This window comes from Anolis sagrei, chromosome 9 (genome assembly GCF_037176765.1).
Source record: "Anolis sagrei isolate rAnoSag1 chromosome 9, rAnoSag1.mat, whole genome shotgun sequence".
Classification (NCBI taxonomy): domain Eukaryota; kingdom Metazoa; phylum Chordata; class Lepidosauria; order Squamata; family Dactyloidae; genus Anolis; species Anolis sagrei.
The window spans coordinates 32,668,596-32,692,701 of NC_090029.1; the positions used below are offsets into that span (position 1 = coordinate 32,668,596).

A 24,106-nucleotide genomic window follows, 5' to 3' on the forward strand; every position below is an offset into this window, starting at 1 on the left:
TAGAAATGGAGATGAGCACCAACCCCCAGAGTCAGACACGACTGGATTTAACATCAGGGAAAACCTTTACCTTAAACCTGTTCCTCTTCCTCTTTGTTGCTGCTGCCTGCTCGCACACTCTCTCCAGTCATATGAGCAGCAGCTGGAGCAGGAAAGAAGAAGGATATTGCATCAGTTTCCATTTCCCTTTCTTCCTTATTCTGGATTTGGACTGTGGTATTGCTTGGTATATAGAGGGAGAAGAGCTTGTAAAGAATGACATGCCAGATAGAATCGTCAAATTGGTATAGACTGCTGGAGCCACCCAGTTCAAACCCATTCTGCCATGCAAAGATGCATAGTGTACTTACTTATTACTTACTTACTCAAGCGATCCCTCATTGTCTGAGTTGGATTGTCTTCCAAGATTGGTGTCTTGGCGGTGGGTCTGTAGGCGACTGTGGAGCCCTATTCTTGACCTGCATGTTCTCCCGCAGTGAGGGCATCGGTTTCCAGGTGGAAGGTGGTCCCGGTTGGGGTTGGCTTGACGAGCCTTCCTCTTGGCACATTTCTCTCTTTCACCCTCCATTCGTGCCTCTTCAAATGCTACAGCATTGCTGGTCACAGCTGACCTCCAGCTGGAGCACTCAAGGGCCAGGGCTTCCCAGTTCTCAGTGTCTATGCCAGAGTTTTTAAGGTTGGCTTTGAGCCCATCTTTCAATCTCTTTTCCTGCCCACCAACATTCCGTTTTTCATTCTTAAGTTCGGAGAAGAGCAACTGCTTTGGGAGACGGTGGTCGGGCATCCGAACAATGTGGCCGGTCCAGCAGAGTTGATGGCGGAGGACCATCACATCAGTGCTGGTGGTCTTTGCTTCTTCCAGCACGATGACATTTGTCCGCTTGTCTTCCCAAGAGAGTTGTAGGATTTTTCAGAGGCAACGCTGATGGAGCCACCCAGTCCAAACCCCTTCTGCCGTGCAAAGATGCACAGTGTATGCCACTGCTGAACATCTCCTTGCACCAGGAAGTTTTCCCTGATGTTTATCTTTTTCCCCCTGCAGTTTGAATCCATTACTTCATGTGCTAGTATCTGGAGCAGCAGGAAGCAAGCTTGCTCCCTCTTCAAGGTGACATCCTTTCCAATACTTAAACGTGGCTATCGTGCCGCCTCTTAGGTCCCTTCCACATAATAATAATAATAATAATAATAATAATAATAATAATAATAATAATTCAGTTCTTGTGGGTTTTTTTGGGATATATGGCCATGTTCTAGAGGCATTTCTCCTGACGTTTCGCCTGCATCTATGGCAGGCTTCCTCAGACCTCTGAGGAAGCCTGCCATAGATGCAGGCGAAACGTCAGGAGAAATGCCTCTAGAACATGGCCATATATCCCAAAAAAACCCACAAGAACTGAGTGATTCCGGCCATGAAAGCCTTCGACAATACAATAATAATAATAATATTGTCGAAGACTTTCATGGCCGGGATCACTGGGTTGTTGTAGGTTTTTCCAGGCTATATGGCCAGGTTCTGGAGGCAATTTTTCTCCTGACGTTTCGCCTGCATCTGTGGCAAGCATCCTCAGAGTTAATGAGGTCTGTTGGAAGTAGGAAAAATGGGTTTATATATCTGTGGCGCTTCCAGACCATTGAATGCAAATCAAGGTGATCAGCTGAAACATTACCCTGGTCATTCCACAGATATATAAACCCATTTTTCCTACTTCCAACAGACCTCATTACCTCTGAGGATGCTTGCCACAGATGCAGGCGAAATGTCAGGAGAAAAATTGCCTCCAGAACATGGCCATATAGACCGGAAAAACCTACAACAACCCAATAATAATAATCTTTATTTATACCCCGCCACCATCTCCCCAAAGGGGAATTGGAAGTGGCTTACACGAGGCCAAGCCCAAGCTGGAATGTGTCCAGAGGAGGGCGACTAAAATGATCAAGGGTCTGGAGAACAAGCCCTATGAGGAGCGGCTTAGGGAACTGGGCATGTTTAGCCTGAAGAAGAGAAGGCTGAGAGGGGATATGATAGCCATGTATAAATATGTCAGAGGAAGCCACAGGGGAGGAGGAGGGAACAAGCTTGTTTTCTGCTTCCTCAGAGAGTAGGACACGGAACAATGGCTTCAAACTACAAGAGAGGAGATTCCATCTGAACATGAGGAAGAACTTCCTGACTGTGAGAGCCGTTCAGCCGTGGAACTCTCTGCCCCGGAGTGTGGTGGAGGCTCCTTCTTTGGAAGCTTTTAAGCAGAGGCTGGATGGCCATCTGTCAGGGGTGATTTGAATGCAATATTCCTGCTTCTTGGCAGAATGGGGCTGGACTGGATGGCCCAGGAGGTCTCTTCCAACTCTTTGATTCTAGGATTCTATGATACATTACAGCAAAATAAAATATAAATAACAAAAATAACATCACAATAACATAAATAAACCATTCAATTTAAATAAATAATGGAAAATAACATAATGGAAAATCAAACACAGTGCATGACACAAAATGATAAAATGATAAAATGATAAAACACAACTGAATAAAATCCCACATTATTTGCTTTGAACTGGAATATATGGCAGCCTGGACTCAGATAACTTAGGGGCCTTCCACACAGCCCTATATCCCAGAATATTGAGGCAGAAAATTCCACAATATCTGCTTTGAACTGGGGGCCCTTCCACACAGCTCTGTACCCTAGAATATCAAGGCAGGAAATCCCACATTATCTGAGTGTGGACAAAGTTGTAGTTGTTGTTCATTCGTTCAGTCGCCTCCGACTCTTCGTGACCTCATGGACCAGTCCACGCCAGAGCTCCCTGTCGGCTGTCACCACCCCCAGTTCCTTCAAGGTCAGTCCAGTCACTTCAAGGATGCCATCCATCCCTCTTGCCCTTGGTCGGCCCCTCTTCCTTTTGCCTTCCACTTTCCCCAGCATCATTGTCTTCTCTAGGCTTTGCTGTCTCCTCATGATGTGGCCAAAGGACTTCAACTTTGTCTCTAGTCTCCTTCCCTCCAGTGAGCAGTCGGGCTTTATTTCCTGGAGGATGGACTGGTTGGATCTTCTCGCAGTCCAAGGCACTCTCAGAACTTTCCTCCAACACCATAGTTCAAAAGCATCGATCTTCCTTCGCTCAGACTTCCCAAAGATAACCCAGTTCAAAGCAGATATTGTGGGATTTTCTGCCTTAATATTCTGAGATATAGGGCTGTGGGATATAGGGCATTGTGTAAGGGCCCAAACCTTCTCTTGTCACAGACTTTTGAGGCAAAGACCTAAAAACAACGCACAATCGCAAAACAATTCCCAAAACTTTGAGAAGCAAGCCGGTGCTTCATTTTCTGGTTTGTACAACTCAAAAAATCTTATTTTCCCCATCTTTTTTCCTCTGTTTTGTTTTTAATGCAGTTCCTGGCTGATTGTAACGTTCGGATCGTTGATTCTGCTCTTAGTAGGTGTAGCAGCTCGGTTTTTGGTGAAAAGAAAGCCACCACGAGACCCACTATTTTATGGTATGTATATGATACAAGTGAAAATAGGAGCAGCTTACAAAGAGCTATTGTATGAGAGTATTCTGTGACTCAGCTTACTGGAAAAACTTATGACTGAACTATATTGCTAGCTTTTACTAGACCAGGCATGGGCAAACTTGGGCCTTCCAGGTGTTTTGGACTTCAACTCCCACAATTCCTAACAGCCTCAGGCTGTTAGGAATTGTGGGAGTTGAAGTCCAAAACACCTGGAAGGCCCAAGTTTGCTCATGCCTTCTGTAGCTCATGGTTATGTTTGCTTTATTTCTGTCTAGTCTGTCAGAACTGTAAAAGAGGAAAGGAAGGAAAGTTAGAAAAGGAAGGAAGGAGAGAAGGAAAGAAAAAAGGGAAAGAAGGAAGGAAAGAGGGAGCGAAGGAAGGGGGGAGATGTAGAGAAAGAGGGAGGGAAAGAGGGAAAGCGAGAAGGAAGAAAAGAGAAACAGCAGAAGAGAAAGAAAAGGGGGAAAGAAGGAAAGAGATAGAGAAGGAAGAAAGAAGAGAAGGAAAGACAGGAAGGAAGGAAAGAGGGAGTGAAGGAAGGAGGGAAAGAAGGAGAGAAAGAGGGAAGGTTGGCCACAGCAACGCATGGCGGGTACAGCTAGTATATCTATATAAATAAAAATGTAATGTTCGTTAGTGGGATTAACAGAACTCAAAAACCGCTGGATGAATTGACACCAAATTTGGACACAAGTCACCTAACAACCCAATGTATGTCCTTCACTCAAAAAAATTGATCTTGTCATTTGGGAGTTGTAGTTGCTGGGATTTATAGTTCACCTACAATTAAAGTGCATTCTGAACACCACCAACTATGGAATTGAACCAAACTTGGCACACAGTTCTCCCATGACCAACAGAAGGGTTTGGTGGGCAGTGTCCTTTGGTTTTGGAGTTGTAGTTCACCTACATCCAGAGATTACTGTGGACTCAAACAATGATGGATCTGGATGAAACTCTACATGAATACTCAATATGGCCAAAATGTGAACTGGTGGAGTTTGGGGGAAATAGAATGTTGACATTTGGGAGTTGTAGTTGCTGGGATTTATAGTTCACCTACAATCAAAGTGCATTCTGAACACCACCAACTATGGAATGGAACCAAACTTGGCACACAGTTTTCCCATGACCAACAGAAGGGTTTGGTGGGCAGTTTCCTTTGGTTTTGGAGTTGTAGTTCACCTACATCCAGAGATTACTGTGGACTCGAACAATGATGGTTCTGGACTAAACTCTACAGGAATACTCAATATGCCCAAATGTGAACACTGGTGGAGTTTGGGGAAAATAGAATCTTGGCATTTGGGAGTTGTAGTTGCTGGGATTTATAGTTCACCTACAATCACAGAGCATTCTGAACCCCATCAATGATAGAATTGGGCCAAACCTCCCATACAGAATCCCCATGTGGGCCACAGCAATACGTGGCAGGGGATGGCTAGTAAAGACTTAAAATAGTGTATAGCTACTAAAATAATGTATAAATATTAAAATAAATATAGCATCCTTACTTTGCGGATTTTCATTTTTCGCCGGGTAGTCCTGGAACGTAACACCAGCGATATGGACTACTGACCCAAAGGTCATGAGTTCGAAGCCAGCCCGGGTCAGAGTGAGCTCCTGACCAAAATGTGTAGCTTGTTGTCGACCTTTGCAGCCTGAAAGACAGTTGCATCTGTCAAGTAGGAAATTTAGGTACCACTTATGTGGGGAGGCTAATTTAACTGATTTTCGAGGCCATAAAAATCTCCAGGAAGTATGCAAAGAATGAGGAAAGTATTTCATCAGTGTCACAAACGGAGGGTGAAGCAACAGATCCCATGATGGCCAGAAGCTGGAATGTTAAATAGCCTCTGAGTGTCTGTCTATATATGTTGTGTGTCTATGGCATTGAATGTTTGCCATATATATGTACATGTAATCCGCCCTGAGTCCCCTGCGGGGTGAGAAGGGTGGAATATAAATACTGTAAATAAATAAATAAGTGAGGGAACACTGTATATGGAATTCAACGTGTCAATAAAGTGTCCTAATACCTTTTTTTCTTTCCTTATTGCTGCAGTCTATGCCGTGTTTGCTTTCACCAGCATTGTGAACTTGATCATTGGCCTTGAACATGATGGAATAATAGATGGATTCATGACACATTACTTGAAAGAGGTATGTGGCCGTGCAACCTGACGATTATGGATCTCAGATAACAGGTCTTTTTGCAAACTGTAATGTGCCAAAAAAAAAAAAGAAAGAAAGAAAGAACTCTTCTTATATTTGTATCTTATGGATGTTGTTAGGTTTCTTCCTTCCTTCGAAGGTTGTTTTCATTCAGTCCTTCATCCCTGAAATAATCTCATTTGTTGCTTGGCATGTGCCGATTTTCCACAGGGCGAACCTTATCTGAACACTGCTTATGGCCACATGATCTGCTTTTGGGATGGCTCCGTTCATTATCTGATGTATCTCTTGATGGTGGCAGCGATTGCATGGGAGTAAGCCGGTTTTCTTTTCCTAGCCTTTTAGCTTTCGGGATATTTGTTTCTCTTCCATGCTTTACAATATCAACTCCAACTAAAGGAAAATAAAATAACCTTCCACTTTGGTTTTGCTTAGTTTTGTTTTTATTGGAGGGATAAAGCCTTGAAGGCGCAGGTTCGCAGCTTGGGTGTGACCCTGGACTCATCGTTGAGCCTGGATCCCCAGGTTTCAGCGGTGACCAGGGGAGCATTTGCACAGCTCAGGCTTGTGCGCCAGCTGCGCCCGTATCTCGGGAAGTCTGACTTGGCCACGGTGGTACACGCTCTGGTCACATCCTGCCTTGACTACTGCAACGCTCTCTACGTGGGGCTGCCCTTGAAGACGGCCCGGAAGCTTCAGCTGGTTCAGCGCGCGGCAGCCATGTTACTAACTGGAGCGGGATGCAGGGAGCACACAGCGCCCTTGTTGTCCCAGCTCCACTGGCTGCCGATTTGCTACCGGACCCAATTTAAGGTGCTGGTTTTGGCTTACAAAGCCCTAAACGGCTCCGGCCCAAAATACCTTTCGGACCGCATCTTGGCCTACGAGCCCACGAGGACCTTGAGATCGTCTGGGGAGGCCCTTCTCTCGATCCCGCCCGCCTCACAGGCACGTCTGGCGGGGACGAGGGAGAGGGCCTTCTCGGTGGTGGCCCCCCAGCTGTGGAACACTCTCCCTGCAGACATCAGACAGGCGCCCTCCCTCATGTCCTTCCGAAAAAGCCTTAAGACATGGCTGTTCGAGAAGGCATTTAATTAAGTGCTATAACAATGTGGTAAAGATGACTGGAATGGAACAAGGAATATGAGATTGGTTATGATTCCACTATGAGACGAAGCGGATTATTTAGTGTAACTTGTAATTGTTGTATAGTTAATATGTTGTTTGTAATTGCCTTTTTGTAAATTGCCTTTTATATGTGTTGTACACCGCCATGAGTCGCCCTAAAGGGCTGAGAATGGCAGTTAATAAATGCATCAAATAAATAAATAAATAATAAATAAATAAATAAATAAATAAAGGCTTGATGTATTTATCTGTCCCTTGTTTGAATTAAGGAGCTCCCAGTGGCGCAGTGGGTTAAACCGCTGAGCTGCTGAACTTGCTGATTTGAATCCGGGGAGTGGCATGAGCTCCTGCTGTTTATTTATTTATTTATTTATTTATCTATTTAGCAGTTTTGTATACCGGTCTTCTCACCTCCATCGAGGGACTCAGGCCGGTTTCCAACATCAATATTACAAACAATCATTAAAAACATCATTAAAAAGACATTAAAAGCAAAGTACAGTCATATAATTACAATCGTCAGTCGTCATCATAAATCATTGTTCGTCGACATCCACCCATATCACAGGAACTTGACTCATTCTTCAAATGCCAGTTTCCAGAGCCAATTTTTCACCTGTTTTCTGAACGTCAAGATAGAGGGGGCAGTTCTGATCTCCAGTGGAAGGGAGTTCCAGAGTCGAGGGGCCACCACCGAGAAGGCCCTGTCCCTCGTCCCCACCAGACGTGCTTGTGAGGCCGGTGGGACCGAGAGCAGGACCCCTCCAGACGATCTTAGCAGTCTTGATGGTTCATAGGGCCAGGTAAACTGGGCCGGAGTCGTTTAGGGCTTTATAGGTTAACACCAGCACTTTGAATTGTGCTCGGAAGCTAAATGGCAGCCAGTGGAGCTGGCGCAACAGAGGAGTAGTATGCTCCCTGTACCCCGCTCCTGTTAGCAATCTGGCTGCCGCACGTTGGACTAGTTGAAGCTTCCAGGCAGTCTTCAGAGGCAACCCCACGTAGAGAGCGTTGTAGTAGTCTATACGGGATGTAACCAGAGCGTGGACCACTGTGGCCAAGTCAGACTTCTCAAGGTACGGGCGCAGCTGTCACACAAGTTTTAATTGTGCAAAAGCTCCCCTGACCACTTCTGAAACCTGGGGCTCCAGGCTCAGCGATGAGACCAGGATCACTCCCAAGCTGAGAACCTGCACCTTCAGGGGAGTGTAACCCTGTCAAGCACAGGCTGTAACCCTATGCCCTGTTAGCTCCAGCTCTTGCCAACTTAGCAGTTTGAAAGCATGCAAATGTGGGAAGGTAACAGCGATCCATGCAGTCATCCCGGCCACATGACCTTGGAGGTGTCTATGGACAACGCCAGCTCTTTGGCTTAGAAATGGAGATGATCACCAACCTCCAGAGTCGGACACAACTGGGCTTAATGTTAGGGGAAAACCTTTAACTATTATTATTGTTGTTGTTGTTGTTGTTGTTATTATTATTATTATTAGAAATGGAGATGAGCACCAACCCCCAGAGTCGGCCGCGACTGGTCTTAATGTCAGGAGAAAACCTTCACCTTACCTGTTTGAATTAAAGCAATAATGTCCCATAAATTTTGACCAGTATCTTTGAATTTACATAGTATGCACCGCTTTTAGCAAAATGCTCAAATATTCATAATCTGATTGCCTGGGTTATATGTTTCTGTGCAATTACATTCTATTAGTGCAATTATGCTTTATTTAAGTAGCAGTATGTCATATCAACCTTAATTATTTTCTGGTAATGAGGTTACTACTGTTCATTTTGCATTTCTGATGTTGTGTGATTTTAAATTATGGCATTGAATGTTTACCTTTTTATATGTATGTAAACCACCCTGAGTTCCCTTTGAGGAGAGCGGGCAGTCTAGGAATAAATTATTATTAGTATTATTATTATATACACTAATGGTACATGACATTTGGATTCTTCCGTCGCAGGCAGAATTACCGGACGATTGGCCTCTATTGGCTGGGATCCATCATGATGAGTATCATGGTCTTTGTGCCAGGAAATGTTGTGGGTAAGGGAACATCACTTCATTGACTTTGCTTAGTGGTCTTATTTTCAGGATCTTTCCTTAGATCTGATTATGAGGATGGTCATTTGTGTAGATGTTGAACATGGATGGAGCAAGCACGCTCCCCTGAGGCAGGCCATTCTTCTGTTTCCGCCATCTGCTTCTCTGGCCCTGGAACTCAACAAAGAAGCTCCTGTTTTGTAGCAGGTTTCCTATGAGGCGGGTGAGGTGGTCGTCCTTTGTGATATTATACATTTTTCTCAGGAGGAGGCGGTGGTTCACAGTATCATAGGCTGCTGACAGGTCTATGAAGACAGCTCCTGTGATCTGCTGCCTTTCAAAGCCATCTTCTATGTGCTGAGTCAGGTTCAGCACTTGCGATGTGCAGCTTTTGCCTTTTCTGAAGCTAGCTTGCTGTGGGATCAGACAAGGGTCTATTTTTTCCGTAATTCTATGCAAAATAAGTCTCTCCAGAACTTTGTAGAGGTGGCACAACAGGGAGATTGGTCTGTAGCTTTTTGGGTCATTACGGTCTTTGCCTGGCTTCAAGATGGCGATAACTTTTGCTTTCCTCCAGATTTTGGGGATCTGACAGGATGCAGTGCAGTTGTTCATCAGCTCCAGCAGCCAGCGCCTTGCTTTTGGGCCAAAGTTCTTGATTTGTTCCATCCGTAGATCATCCAAGCCAGCTGCTTTGCCATTTTTACATTTATTGAGAGCCATGTCCAATTCAGTAGATGTAAAGAGTTCATGAAGGTTGTTGTTCTCAATCTCTGGTTGTCTGGCTATTGGTTTCTTTCCTACTTTGGTGGCAAAGTTGGGTTTCCCATTCTTCAAGAGTTGGTGTGCTATCTGGTCTGCCTTTATGTTGGCATGGGTATTAGTTTGTGAGGGGTCGTTATGAGGATGAGCACTATAATTCTTTAACTTTTTGATCAGGGCATGTCTATCCTATTGAATATAATAGGAGCTCAATTCCAAGAAAGTGTTTATAAGACTAAATCCTTGGACTTACTTTTTGCTGCCCATGGATTCAGGAAATTCAGGCATACTTCTGAGTAGACACGTGTCATTGTCACTGTGTGTTGCTTCATGCCGTAGTTCAAAACATATGACCTGCTGTTCATATGTTTTGTTGCCAAACAGGAAAATATGGGACAAGAGTTTGTGCTGCGTCTTTGTTAAGCATCCCGCACATTTGCCTCCCGATATGGGCTGGATTCAATATCTATAATCAACCTCCAGCAACGGGGGACTCATCGGCCAAGGTACTTTATTCCTTTTTATTTTAATTACATGTAAAGAAAATGTAGAGGGAAATTTAGAATGAAGTAAGAGCTGTGATAAGCTGCTGAACGGCTCTCACAGTCAGGAAGTTCTTCCTAATGTTCAGATGGAATCTCCTTCAAACTACAAGAGAGGAGATTCCATCTGAACATTAGGAAGAACTTCCTGACTGTGAGAGCCGTTCAGCAGTGGAACTCTCTGCCCCGGAGTGTGGTGGAGGCTCCTTCTTTGGAAGCTTTTAAGCAGAGGCTGGATGGCCATCTGTCAGGGGTGATTTGAATGCAATATTCCTGCTTCTTGGCAGGGGGTTGGACTGGATGGCCCATGAGGTCTCTTCCAACTCTTTGATTCTATGATTCTATGACTGAAAAAGTATTTGATGGAGAAAGTAATAAGTCATTCCCTCGGTTGTTGTAGGTTTTTCGGGCAATATGGCCATGTTCCAGAAGCATTCTCTCCTGACATTTTGCCTGCATCTATGGCAAGCATCCTCAGGGTTGTGAGGTTCCTCACAACCTCACAACCTCTGAGGATCCTTGCCATAGATGCAGACGAAATGTCAGGAGAGAAGTTAATGTCATAACAAAACAATGCAACAACAAATCTGTATTTTTTTTGGAAGGTGTCACAAAGCTGCTTGATGTTGTTTTTTTGGGGCAACACAATGTTTTTGTTCAGGATGTTACAAGCAACACAGTTCTGAAAACACTTAGGCCCCTTCTTCACTGACATATATACCCCTCTATTCTGCTTTGGTTAGACCACATCTGGAATATTGTTTCCAATTCTGGGCACCACAATTCAAGAGAGATATTAACAAGCTGGAATGTGTCCAGAGGAGGGCGACTAAAATGATCAAGGGTCTGGAGAACAAGCCCTATGAGGAGCGGCTTAGGGAACTGGGCATGTTTAGCCTGAAGAAGAGAAGGCTGAGAGGAGATATGATAGCCATGTATAAATATGTGAGAGGAAGCCACAGGGAGGAGGAGGGAGCAAGCTTGTTTTCTGCTTCCCTGGAGACTAGGACGCGATGGAACAATGGCTTCAAACTACAAGAGAGGAGATTCCATCTGAACATGAGGAAGAACTTCCTGACTGTGAGAGCCGTTCAGCAGTGGAACTCTCTTCCCCGGAGTGTGGTGGAGGCTCCTTCTTTGGAAGCTTTTAAGCAGAGGCTGGATGGCCATCTATCAGGGGTGATTTGAATGCAATATTCCTGCTTCTTGGCAGAATGGGGTTGGACTGGATGGCCCAGGAGGTCTCTTCCAACTCTTTGATTCTTTGATTCTATGATTCTATATAGCAGTGTGGAGTCATATAATCCAGTTCAAAGGAGATGTGGATTATCTGCTTTGATAATATGGAATATATGGCAGTGTAGAAAGGGCATTTGTTGCATTCTGCTGCCAATGTTATGAAGCACTTCTTAAAAGGGAGCATAATTTGATGTGAAAAGGTCTATGATGGGAGGAGGTACGTGTTTATAGTGACGGTGTTCCTTTGGCATGGTTTTTGCGTCCTGTTGTTGTTAGAGCTTTCCTATGCTGGCAGTGTGAAATATCCTGCCTTGGTTTGATTCCAGCCATTCTATTCAGCAGACCCAAACAGATAGCTATTTCCTGTTTATCAAGAGGCAAACATTTTTGGAAGTTATAAAGTGGAAAATTTCAACAGAAAGGAGGAAAGCATAAAAATGAACAAAATCTAACCACCAGAGTGTCGACTTCTTCCGTGATGGTTTCAGAAAACGTGTTCATCGTTGGCAGAAATGTATCCAATTGTCTGGTGGTTATGTGGAAAAGTGAATAGTGGTATTTAAAGAGCACATTCTAAGGATTATTTCTGCGTTTGATTTATTAAAAATATTCCCATCCAAACCCAAGTAACGAAGGTGGAGGCATTACTTTTCATTCAACCCTCGTAACATGCTATAAGACTCTTTCTCTAGTAGCGGACTAATCCAGCTACCACTCTGGAAATTGTATTTCAGGCAATTCAAAAAGCGCAGCAAAAGAGACTTTGGAGAAGACCTTTAGACCTACTGTTGGCGGTCTACTTTGTTTTGGCGACGGGTTTTTGCCTGTTCAGAGGCATGGTAAGTTTTGTTTTTAACAGACCTTAATGACATCAAATGTTTAGTTTCAAAGCAGCGGGAATGTATTGAAAAGGTGTGGTCTTCCTGTTGCTTTCGAATTGTAATACTCACCATCCCCAATTGCTTGCAAAGACAGATGGGAGTTGCTGTCATGAAAGATCTGGAGGTCAGCAAGTGACCAGAGAGTCAGGCTCGATTTACACCGCCATATAATCCAATTTCTGAATCCAGATGCTTTGAACTTGATTATATCAGTCTACACCAGTGTTTCTCAACCTGGGGGTCGGGACCCCTGGGGGGGTCGCAAGAGGGTGTCCAAGGGGTCGCCAAAGACCATCAGAAAACACAGTATTTTCTCTTGGTCATCTGGGTTACGTGTGGAAAGTTAGGTCCAATTCTTTGTTGGTTGGGTTCAGAATGCTCTTTGATTGTAGGTGAACTATAAATCCCAGCAATGACAACTCCCAAATGTTAAGGTCTATTTCCTCCAAACTCTACCAGTGTTCACATTTGGGCATATTGAGTATTCGTGCCAAGATTGGTCCTGATCCATCATTGTTTGAATCCACAGTGCTCTCTGGATGTAGGTGAACTACAACTCCAAAACTCAAGGTCAGTGCCCACCTAGCCCTTCCAGTATTTTCTGTTAGTCATGGGAGTTCTGTATGCCAAGTTTGGTTCAATCGTTGGTGGAGTTCTGAATGCTCTTTGATTGGAGGTGAACTATAAATCCCAGCAAGTACAACTCCCAAATGCCAAGGTCTATTTCCCCCAAACGCCACTACTTTTCACATTTGGGAATATTGAGTATTTGTGCCAAATTTGGTCCTGATCCATCATTGTTTGAGTCCACAGATGTAGGTGAACTACAACTCCCTTACTCAAGATCCATGCCCACCAAACCCTGCTAGTGTTTTCTGTTGGTCATGGGAGTTCTGTGTGCCAAGATTGGTTCAGTTCTATCATTGGTGGAGATCAGAATGCTCTCTGATTGTAGATGAACTATAAATCCCAGCAAGTACACATCTCAAATGATAAAACCAGTCCCTCTCCCCAACCCCACTAGTATTCAAATTTGGGCATATTGCGTATTTGTGCCAAATTTGGTCCAGTGAATGAAAATACATCCTGCATATTGGATATTTACATTACGATTCATAACAGTAGCAAAATTACATTTATTTATTTATTTATTTATTTGCTTTACTTGTATACCGCTGTTTCTCAGCCTAACAGGCGACTCAACGCGGTTTACAACAAGAATAAAAATCAACAACGATATACAATATAAAACCACAAGAGCATAATATACAATATTAACACAACAATAGATAACACAATTTATGAAGTAACAATGAAAATAATTTTATGTTTGGGGGTCACCACAACACGAGGAACTGTATTAAGGGGTCGCGGCATTAGGAAGGTTGAGAAACACTGGTCTACACTGTCATATGATCCATTTCAAAGCACATCATCTGGATTCAGAAACTGAATTATATGTCAGTGTGGATGGGGCCTCAGAGGCCGAACCCCACCTTTCTTCCTACAAGCTGAGATAATTGATTCATTTGCTTCCCTTTCAAATCCAGGAATCCCTTGGGCAGGGTTTCTCAACCTTCCTAATACAGTTCCTCATGGTATGGTGACCCCTCAACCATAAAATTATTTTCGTTGCGACTTCAGAACTGTCATTTTGCCCCTGTTATGAATTGTAATGTAAATATCTGATATGCAGGATGTATTTTCATTCACTGGACCACATTTGGCACATATACCCAATACGCCCAAGTTTGAATACTGGTGGGGTTGGGGTGGGGATTGATGTTGTCATTTGAGAGTCGCTAGGATTTATAGTTCCCCTACCATCAAAGAGCACTCTGAACTCCACCAACGATGGAAATGAACCAAACCTGGCACACAGAACTCCCATGACCAACAGAAAATACTGGAAGGGTTTGGTTGACCTTGAGTTTTGGAGTTGTGGTTCACCTACATTCAGAGAGCACTGTGGACTCTAAGAATGATGGATCTGGACCAAACTTGGCACAAATACTCAATATGCTCAAATGTGAACACTGTGTGGAGTTTGGGGAAAATAGACCTTGACATTTGGGAGTTGTAGTTACTGGGATTTATAGTTCACTTAAAATCAAAGAACATTCTGAACCCCACCAACAATAAAATTGGGCCAAACTTCCCACACAGAACCCCCATGACCAACAGAAAATACTGTGTTTTCTGATGGTCTTTGGCAACCCACCTGACACCTCCTCATGACCCCTGCAGGGGTCCCGACCCCCAGGTTGAGAAACACTGCCCTTGGGGGAAGAGTAGCGTACAAACAAGGCAAATGTCATACACTTCTACAGAAACTGTCACATTACTCTGCAGAGATAAACATAACACAGCACCATCCTGTACTTTAAAAACCTAATATATTGTCGAACGTTTTCACAGCCGGAATCACTGGGTTGCTGTGAGTTTTCTAGGCTTTATGGCCATGTTCCAGAAGCATTATCTCCTGATGTTTTGCCCACATCTATGGCAGGCATCCTCAGAGGTTGTGAGGTCTGTTGGAAACTCGGAAAGTGGGGTTTTAGCATATCTGTGCAATGTCCAAGGTAGGAGAAAAAAAACTTTTGTATGTTAGAGGCAAATGTGAATATTGCGACTGGTCAGCTTGATTAGCATTTAATGGCCTTGCAGCTGCAAATCCTGGCTGCTCCCAGCCTGGGGGAATCCTTTGTTGGGAGATGTTAGCTGGCCCTGGTTTTTTCATATCTGGAATTCCCCTGTTTTTTGAGTGTTGCTCTCTACTTACTGTCCTGATTTTAGAATTTTTTAATACTGGTAGCCAGATTTTGTTCATTTTCGTGGTTTCTTCCTTTCTGTTGAAATTGTCCACCTGCTTGTGGATTTTAATGGCTTCTCTGTGTAGCCTGACATGGTGGTTGTTAGAGTGGTCCAACACTTTTGTGTTGTCATATAATATGCTGTGTCCAAGTTGGTTCATTAGGTGTTCTGCTATGGCTGACTTCCCTGGTTGAATTAATTTGCAGTGCCTTTCATGTTCCTTGATTCGTGTCTGGGCAATGCTGCTGCATTTGGAGGTCCCTATGGAGACTTATCCACAGCTGCATGGTATACAGTAGACTCCTGCAGAGGTGAGAGGATCCCTCTTGTCCTTGTATTTGTTGGATTTTCTTAGTGGGTCTGTAGATAGTTTGTAGGTTGTGTTTCTTCATCAGCTTCCCTATGTGGTCAGTGATTCCCTTGATGTATGGTAAGAACACTTTTCCTCTGGGTGAGTCTTTGTCTTGACTCTCATGTCTTGCTCATGGACTTGCAGCTCTTTTGATGTCTGTGGTGGAGTCTCCATTGGCCTGGAGAGCCCCGTTTAGGTGGTTCCCTGGACATTCCACAGATATATAAACTCCACTTGCTTAGTTTCCAACAGACCTCACAACCTCTGAGAGTGCCATAGATGTGGGCAAAACATCAGGAGAGAATGCTTCTGGAACATGGCCGTACAGCCCAGAAAACCCAAAACCTAATATACAAGGGTTGAATAAAAAGTAATGCCTTCACCTTCATAACTCCTCAACAAATGGCAGTACTAGTATGTGGCAGGCACTGGCTTGTTCAGTAGACTCTCCTCTGCAGTTCCATTTTGGTGGAAGCCTTAGCATTGAATGGTTGTGTTGTTAAAGTGCGATGTATGGAACCCTGCACATACGGTCGGTCAATGTGACTTAAGCAACGTGCAGTCGTTGAATTCTTGACAGCAGAAGGTGTCACCTTAACATTTTTAAACTTACTTGCCCAACGACGCAGAGTACTCACATCAACACAATCACCATAAACAGCTTGCATTCTCTGATTAATCTCTTTTGGGGTGACACCTTCTACTGTCAAGAATTCAATGACTGCACGTTGCTTAAGTCGCATTGACTGACTGTCTGTGCAGGGTTCCATACTTCGCACTTTAACAACACAACCATTCAATGCTAAGGCTTCCCACCAAAATGGAACTGTAGAGGAGAGTCTACTGAACAAGCCAGTACCTGCCGCATACCATCTGTTGAAGAGTTACGAAGGTGGAGGCGTTACTTTTCATTCAACCCTCGTAGTTATCATGATATGAGATATAGCTATATCTAGTCCCATGTCTGGATTATGGTACTTGTTAAGTAAACAGATGCCACCTTTTCTCTTCTCTTTCACTGCTCTTTGTTTGCAAGGTTGTCTGAATCAACATTAGGGCTTCATGGCGATGACTCGAATCGGTGGCTTCTAGATGCTTGCGTTACATCAACTATCAGCCTAAATCCAACCTGATTTCCCTTTAGATTGCCTTGGACTGCCCTGCTGAGCTGTGCCGACTTTACAGCCAGCATCATGAGCCATATATCAGAGATCCTTCTGCTTATCCCAAACTTCAGGTAAGAAGAGCAAAAAGTTAAATATTGTGTCTTGGCACAAAAATTAGGAGAGGAAGCATGGGTACGTTCACACTTTTCCATGCTGTTGTTAGCTAAATTTTAAAGTCAGCCTTCTTGGGGATCATTCCAAATATACATGGAACTGGGAGGAAGATTTTTGGAGGTGCAAGGGAAATGGGCTGGGAAACAGTCTGGATCCCCTTTCCATCAATATCCCATGCATATAGAAAGCTATTCAGCACGGGATCTTCGCTAACGTCTTTTCTAATGTGTAGATGCTGATTTATATGTTCTATTCGGTACCATGCTACATGATCTCACTTTACGGCCTGCTTGTGCCCGGATGCTCCTGGATGCCTGACTTAAGCCTTATACATGCTGGAGCATTAGCCCAGGTATTGCCAAAGGCTTTTTCTTTATTACTAGCTTGAATACCCAGCGTTGCTTGAGTTATTTGAAAAAGTCATTTTTAAATCGTACAAAATGCATAAGATTGTGGGTGAACTACAACTGACATCATACCAGGTTAACCCTGAGAAACTCCATCAGTACTTAAAGTTTGTTATGTTGAGCAAGTTTGCTCTAGATCCATGATGGTGAACCTATGACACGCGTGTCAGCACTGACACGCATGGCTATTTTTGATGACACGCGGCCACATGCGGCTGCATACAGAGAAATACACCTTATAAGAACCAATCTAATTCCATCCTTAAATTTGTAAAAGACTCTACAAATTTAACATCTGCACATTTGAGCATTGTTCACTCCATATCTCAGCATGGATTATACATTTTTCTTATTTAAACTATAAATATTGTAAAATTATGGTTTTTTCTCTCGAAGTGACACCCCACCCAAGTTATGCTCAGGTTTTTGGCAAATTTTGACACACCAAACTCAAAAGGTTGCCCATCACTGCTCTAGATGCATCATTGGTGGGGTTCAGCATTGTAGTCTATCAACATCAGGCAAATCACACTATTCTCATCCCTGATCCTATTCATATCTATTCAAGTTCTGTTGTGTTCCATGGGACTTACTCTCAGGTTAATCTCAGTTTGCTGTGTTTATTTTATTTATAATGGTTGTGGGTGAACGACAACTCACACCATGTCAGTTTAACCCCGGAAACTCAATCAGCACTTAAAGTTTGTTATGTTGGGCAAGTTTGCTGTAGATGCATCATCGGTGGGGTTCAGTGTGCTCTCAGGCTGTACAACTCCCACTATGGTGAGTGGGTCCCCTCAAATCTCTCCAGTAAATTGAGTTAGTCAATGGGGGTTGTGTGCCAGGTGTGGTCCAGGTCCATCATCAGTGGAGGTCACAGATTCTTTGGTTATGGGTGAACTACAATTCCCAGAAAGGAAGGTCAGTTCCCTCCAAATCCCTCCAGTACTCAAATTTTGACATATTGAGTATATGTTCCAAGTTTGGTCCAGATCCATCGGTGTTTGGGTTCACAGTGCTGTCTGGATGTAGATGAACTCCAACTTCCCTAAATCAAGATGAATTTTCCCCAAATATGTCTGGTATTTTTTGCTGGTCATGGGAGCTCTGTGTGCCAAGTTTGGTCCAATTCCATCTTTGGTGGAGTTCTGAGTGCTCATTGATTGCAGGTGAACTATAAATCCCAGTACCTACAACTCCAAAATGTCCAAGCCAATTCTTCTCAAAACCCACCAGTATTCAAATTTGGGCATATCAGGTATGCATGCCAACTTTGGTCCAGATCCATCATTGTTTGGGTCCATAGTGCGCTATGGATGTAGGCGAACTACAACTCCTATAAATCCCTCCAAAGGCCTCCAGTATTTTTTGTTGGCCATGGGGGTTCTGTGTGCCGTTAGTTCCAGGTCCATCGTTGGTGGAGTTCACAGTGCTCTTAAACTGCAGCTGAACTATACATCCCAGTACCTACAACTCCTATAAATCAGGATGATTCTCCCCAAACCTCTCTAGTATGTTCAGTTGCTGATCAATACCTCTGATTGCTGTGTGCCATAGAAAATAATAGGAACGGGTTAAGGGATGTAGGCGAACTACAACTCCTATCAATCCCTTCAAAGACCTCCAGTATTTTTTTGTTGACCATGGGGGTTCTGTGTGCCGTTAGTTCCAGGTCCATCGTTGGTGGAGTTCACAGTGCTCTTAAATTGCAGGTGAACTATACATCCCAGTACCTACAACTCTTATAAATCAGGGTGAATTCTCCCCAAACCTCTGTAGTATGTTCAGTTGCTGATCAATACCTCTGATTGCTGTGTGCCATAGAAAATAATAGGAAAAGGTTAAGGGAAAGACAGTGAGTGGGGTCATGCAAATTCCATACTAATGGAGAGAGTAAGAAACACTGGGATGCCTGTGGTGGAGGAAACACATAAAATCTAGGATGGAATTGTCCCTGTATGAAAGAAAACCTTCACTTGGGTGGGAGGCAAGATGGTGTTTGTGGAGGACAGCCGATAGGCTGTTAGGGATTGTGGGAGTTGAAGTCCAAAACAACTGGTGGGCCAAAGTTTGCCCATGTCTGTATGCTAATTCTGTAAACAATTCTGTAAACAAGTTTGCCCATGCCTGAGACTGGGCACAAATTGGTTAAATACAAATGCAGTTGAAGCAGAGGATAACAGATGGAGACAAAAAGCCAAGGGACAATCCAGAGTGATCTGCTGTGGCTTCTATCTTTAAATGTTTGTATATGCTAAAAATATTCCTTGGCTCCAGAGTCTTCTCATTGTACATGTCCTTAGATGTCCCAGGGAATGATAATGAGTCCTCCTACCTGCCTTCTATGCAACGAGGGGCAAATATCTCCAACCTTCTCCTTTAGAGAATTAAATAAACACACAACTTCATGTCCATGTTGTAACAACCGTCGGCCAAATCCAAAATACCCTGGAGCCGCTATACAACAGTGTGCTGCCGCTGGATGCCCTAGTGATGATCTATCTTTGTTGTTAATTGTACAACGGCACTGAATGTTTGCCATATATGTATTCTGTAATCCAGTACGAGTCCCCTCAGGGACATAAGAGTGGAATATAAATAAAGTATATTAGTTCAAGGTGCATTATATGGCAGTGTAAATGAGGCCCAACTCTGATGGGCTTTATTATATAGGAGACAATTTGTAGCTAAACTATGGCCAACGTAGACCACATTATATAGTATGTAATATTATCATTATATATTATATTATCTATATAAATAAAAATGTAATGTTGGTTTGTGGGATTAACAGAACTCAAAAACCGCTGGACGAATTGACACCAAATTTGGACACAAGACACCTAACAACCCAATGTATGTCCTTCACTCATAAAAACACTGAATAAAACAGCAGAAGGGACTTAAAAGCTCCAAAAAGTTAAATGATGAAAAGCTAAATGACAATACAAAAAAAGGAAGAAAGGGGGAGGGAAGGGAAGAAAAAAGAAAGAAAAGAAAGAGGGAGGGAAAGAAAGAAAGAAAGAAAGAAAGAAGGAAAGAAAGAAGGAAAGGGAGGAGGAAGCATGGAAGCAAAGAGAGAAGGAAGGAAAGAGGTAGAGAAGGAAAAAAGGAGAAAAAGAGGGGGGGAAGGGGAAAGGAAGGAAGGAGAGAAGGAAAGAAAAAAGGGAAAGAAGGAAGGAAAGAGGGAGCGAAGGAAGGTGGGAAGATGTAGAGGAAGAGGGAGGGAAAGAAGGAAAAAGAGAAGGAAGAAAAGAGAAACAGCAGAAGAGAAAGAAAAGGGGGGAAAGAAGGAAAGAGATAAAGAAGGAAGGAAGAAAGGAAGGAAGAAGAGAAGGAAAAACAGGAAGGAAGGAAAGAGGGAGTGAAGGAAGGAGGGAAAGAAGGAGAGAAAGAGGGAAGGTTGGCCACAGCAACGCATGGCAGGTACAGCTAGTATATCTATATAAATAAAAATGTAATGTTCGTTTGTGGGATTAACAGAACTCAAAAACCACTGGATGAATTGTCACCAAATTTGGACACAATACATCTATCAGCCCAACGAGTGATCATCACTCATAAAAACACTGAGAAACACAGTGGAAGAGACTTAAAAAGCCAAAAAAAACAAAGATACATTACAAAGCATGCGCAAAACACACAAACACACATATATACAAACTGGACCACAGCAATGCGTGGCAGGAGACGGCTAGTAATCTATATAAATAAAAATGTAATGTTTATTTGTGGGAATAACAACACTCAAAAACCACTGGGCAAATTGACACGAAATTTGGACACAAGACACCTCTGAGGCCAATAAGTGACCATCACTCATAAAAACACTGAAAAACACACCGGAAGAGACTTAAAAAGCCAAAAAAAGCAAAATGACACTGCAGTGCATGCGCAAAATGACTCCCCCGGCAAACAAAATACACAATAGCATATCCACACTCTCTTCCAGACTACAGCTCCCAGCATCCCCTAGACCAGGCCCTTTAGGAGAGGAGGATGATCCAAATGCACTGCTTCCAAGCTGCAAGCTTTCTTCTCCTTGGATTTCTTTGAGAGCATCCCAATCCCGGCATATTTCCCATTTCCTATTCCTGGACTGCAACTCCCAGCAATCCTCCAGATAAGATAGACAGATTAGATAGCTATAGATAGGTAGATAGATAGATCAGGAGGACTGCTGGGAGTTGCAGTCCAAGAATAGGTAGAGAAGGACGAAAGGGGAGAAAGAGGAAGGGAAAGAAAGAGGAGGGAAGGAAAGAGGAAGGGAAGGAAGGAAGGAAGGAAGGAAGGAAGGAAGGAAGGAAGGAGAGAATTAAAGAAAAAAGGAAAGGAAGGAAGGAAGGAAGGAAGGAAGGAAGGAAGGAAGGAAAGAAAGAGGGAGGGAAAGTTGACCACAGCAATGCGTGGCGGGTATAGCTATCTATCTATCTATCTACCTACCTACCTACCTACCTACCTATCTATTTATCTACACACACACACACACACACACACACTAGCCGTCCCCTGCCACATGTGGCCCAGTCTGTGTATACGTGTTTTGTGTGGGTATATGTGTGTGTATATTTTTGTGTATATGTGTATATATGTGTGATTGTGTATATATATGTATGTGTGTATATATGGTTTTTTTTTGCTTATTAAGTTTCTTCTGCTGTGTTTTTCAGTGTTTTTATGAGTGATGGTCACTCGTTGGCCTGATACATATATTGTGTCCAAATTTGGTGTCAATCCGTCCAGTGGTTTTTGAGTTGTGTTAATCGCACAAACGAACACACACACACACACAAACTTATATTATATATTATTATATTATATACTAGCCATCCCATGTCATGCATCGCTGTGGCCCAGACTGTGTATATGTGCTTTGTGTGTATATATTTGTGTATATGTGTATTTACGTGTGTTTGCGTATGCATTGTAATGTATTTTATATTTTTTGGGCTTTTTAAGTTTGTTTTATGAGTGATGGTCACTCGTTGCCCTGATAGGTGTATTGTGTCCAAATTTGGTATCAGTTTGTCCAGTGGTTTTTGATGTATGTCAATCCCACAAACGGACATTACATTTTTTAATATAGATTATATATTATTATCATATATTATAGACCATGGCTTAACATTTTATGAAAATGTGGAATCTGTGAGCAAGAATGGAAGTGAGAGCTGGCAATTGGTGTGATATTTCAGAGCATTGTCTCACCTTTACACATCTTCTCCCCCCAAACAGGCCCAGTTTTCACACATCGGTGCTTCCTTACATGCTAGGACACCTTACATCTACAGAGTCCCCGAAGAAGGGAAAATGTGGTTTCTGGCACTCAACGTAACATATGGACTCCTTCCTCAGCTGTTGGCCTATAGGTGTGTTCAGAACCCAGAGTTTTTTGTGAAAGCGAAGCTCGAAGAGAAGGCAGAGTAGGAAGGCCAGATGTGTAAATGGGTGCAACTGGACTACCTGTAAAAAAAACTACCTGGAAGATGTTATTACAGAAGTGATAGTTTGATGTACCAGTGCTGAAAATAAAGACTCCCATCTTTCAGAGCACTTTACAAGACTTGCTTTTGTCACTCTGGAGTTGACCGTTAAGTACATACCTTTCATTGCTTGGACATGCTGCAAATCCCATACTCTGTGCAGATATCAGCCAGCAAGCCAATGCCTTAAATCAAGAAATTAGCTTCCTAAGATCTACAGAGATACTTGCAGGAACACCTCAGCAAGCGAGAGTCCAAAAGTGGCAGGTTAAAACCCAGAACCTCATTCAGTGGCTGAGACTGGATGAGAAACTCCTTCCTGGGCAAACAGAAGACTAGGCGATTTGGAAGGTGCTGAACAGACCACAAGATGCAGAGCCAATCTTCAGAAATGGGGCTACAAAGTGGAGTCCACGACGTGTGAGTGCGGAGAAGAGCAAACCACAGACCACTTACTACAATGCAGCCTGAGCCCTGCCACATGCACAATGGAGGACCTTCTCACAGCGACACCAGAGGCACCCCAAGTGGCCAGCTTCTGATCCAAGGAAATTTAGTATAATGCCAAGTTTTTAACTTTGTTTGTGGTTTTTCTATACATTATAACTGTATCCTCAATTCGCTTCTGACATGATAAATAAATATTGTTTGGACACTAAGTTACACACTCAAATCTTTGTCTTGTTCACCAGTGATGTTGCACATTCCAAAGGTGAGCCTGCTTGTATATAGGTTATCTTTTGAATCTCTTTAGTACAGAGCTGTTGTGCAGCAGTAGCGACATTTGGAAGCCAATTGCTAGGAAAACTATTCTATGGTCCAGTTTCAACAGTGCCTTTCTATCCCTTGGAATCATAGAATCAAAGAGTTGGAAGAGACCTCCTGGGCCATCCAGTCCACCCTCATTCTTCCAAGAAGCAGGAATATTGCATTCAAATCACCCCTGACAGATGGCCATCCAGCCTCTGTTTAAAAGCTTCCAAAGAAGGAGCCTCCACCACACTCCGGGGCAGAGAGTTCCACTGCTGAACATGAGGAAGTTCTTCCTCATGTTCAGATGGAATCTCATGTAGTTTGAAGCCATTGTTTCGTGTCCTAGTCTCCAAGGAAGCAGAAAACAAGCTTGTTCCCTCCTCCTCCCTGTGGCTTCCTCTCACATATGTATACATGGCTATCATATCTCCTCTCAGCCTTCTCTTCTTCAGGCTAAACATGCCCAGCTCCTTAAGCTGCTCCTCATAGGGCTTGTTCTCCAGTCCCTTGATCCTGGGATTTACAGTTTAGCTCTCAACCAGAGATCTAGTTCCTTACTAAAGTACACATCCCAGGATTCTATAGGATGCAGCCATGACAGTTAACGGAGAATCATAGTACTGTGTGAGCTGAGAAAGCCACAGGTTGTAGATATACACATTTCACTGATACAATTGGTTTTGTATCGCAATAAGTGAAGAGAGAGGGGGCCAGGGA

At 43.3% G+C, this 24,106-nt stretch overlaps 1 protein-coding gene across 2 annotated transcripts in view; it reads left to right on the forward strand.

Moving 5' to 3' along the window:
• Positions 1-23,295, forward strand: part of TM6SF1 (transmembrane 6 superfamily member 1) — a 32,793-nt gene extending 9,498 nt beyond the window's left edge. The window contains exons 2-10 of one of the 2 annotated variants that reach the window (XM_060755215.2): positions 3,405-3,508; positions 5,592-5,689; positions 5,912-6,015; positions 8,797-8,879; positions 10,023-10,144; positions 12,154-12,258; positions 16,611-16,703; positions 16,979-17,098; positions 22,389-23,295. In XM_060755215.2, the coding sequence (XP_060611198.2) occupies positions 3,405-3,508; positions 5,592-5,689; positions 5,912-6,015; positions 8,797-8,879; positions 10,023-10,144; positions 12,154-12,258; positions 16,611-16,703; positions 16,979-17,098; positions 22,389-22,580 (1,021 nt within the window). In that variant the 3' untranslated portion in view covers positions 22,581-23,295. The remainder of the gene's footprint in view (positions 1-3,404; positions 3,509-5,591; positions 5,690-5,911; positions 6,016-8,796; positions 8,880-10,022; positions 10,145-12,153; positions 12,259-16,610; positions 16,704-16,978; positions 17,099-22,388) is intronic. The other variant, XM_067471430.1, reaches the window with a different exon arrangement.
• Positions 23,296-24,106: the final 811 nt, after the last annotated feature.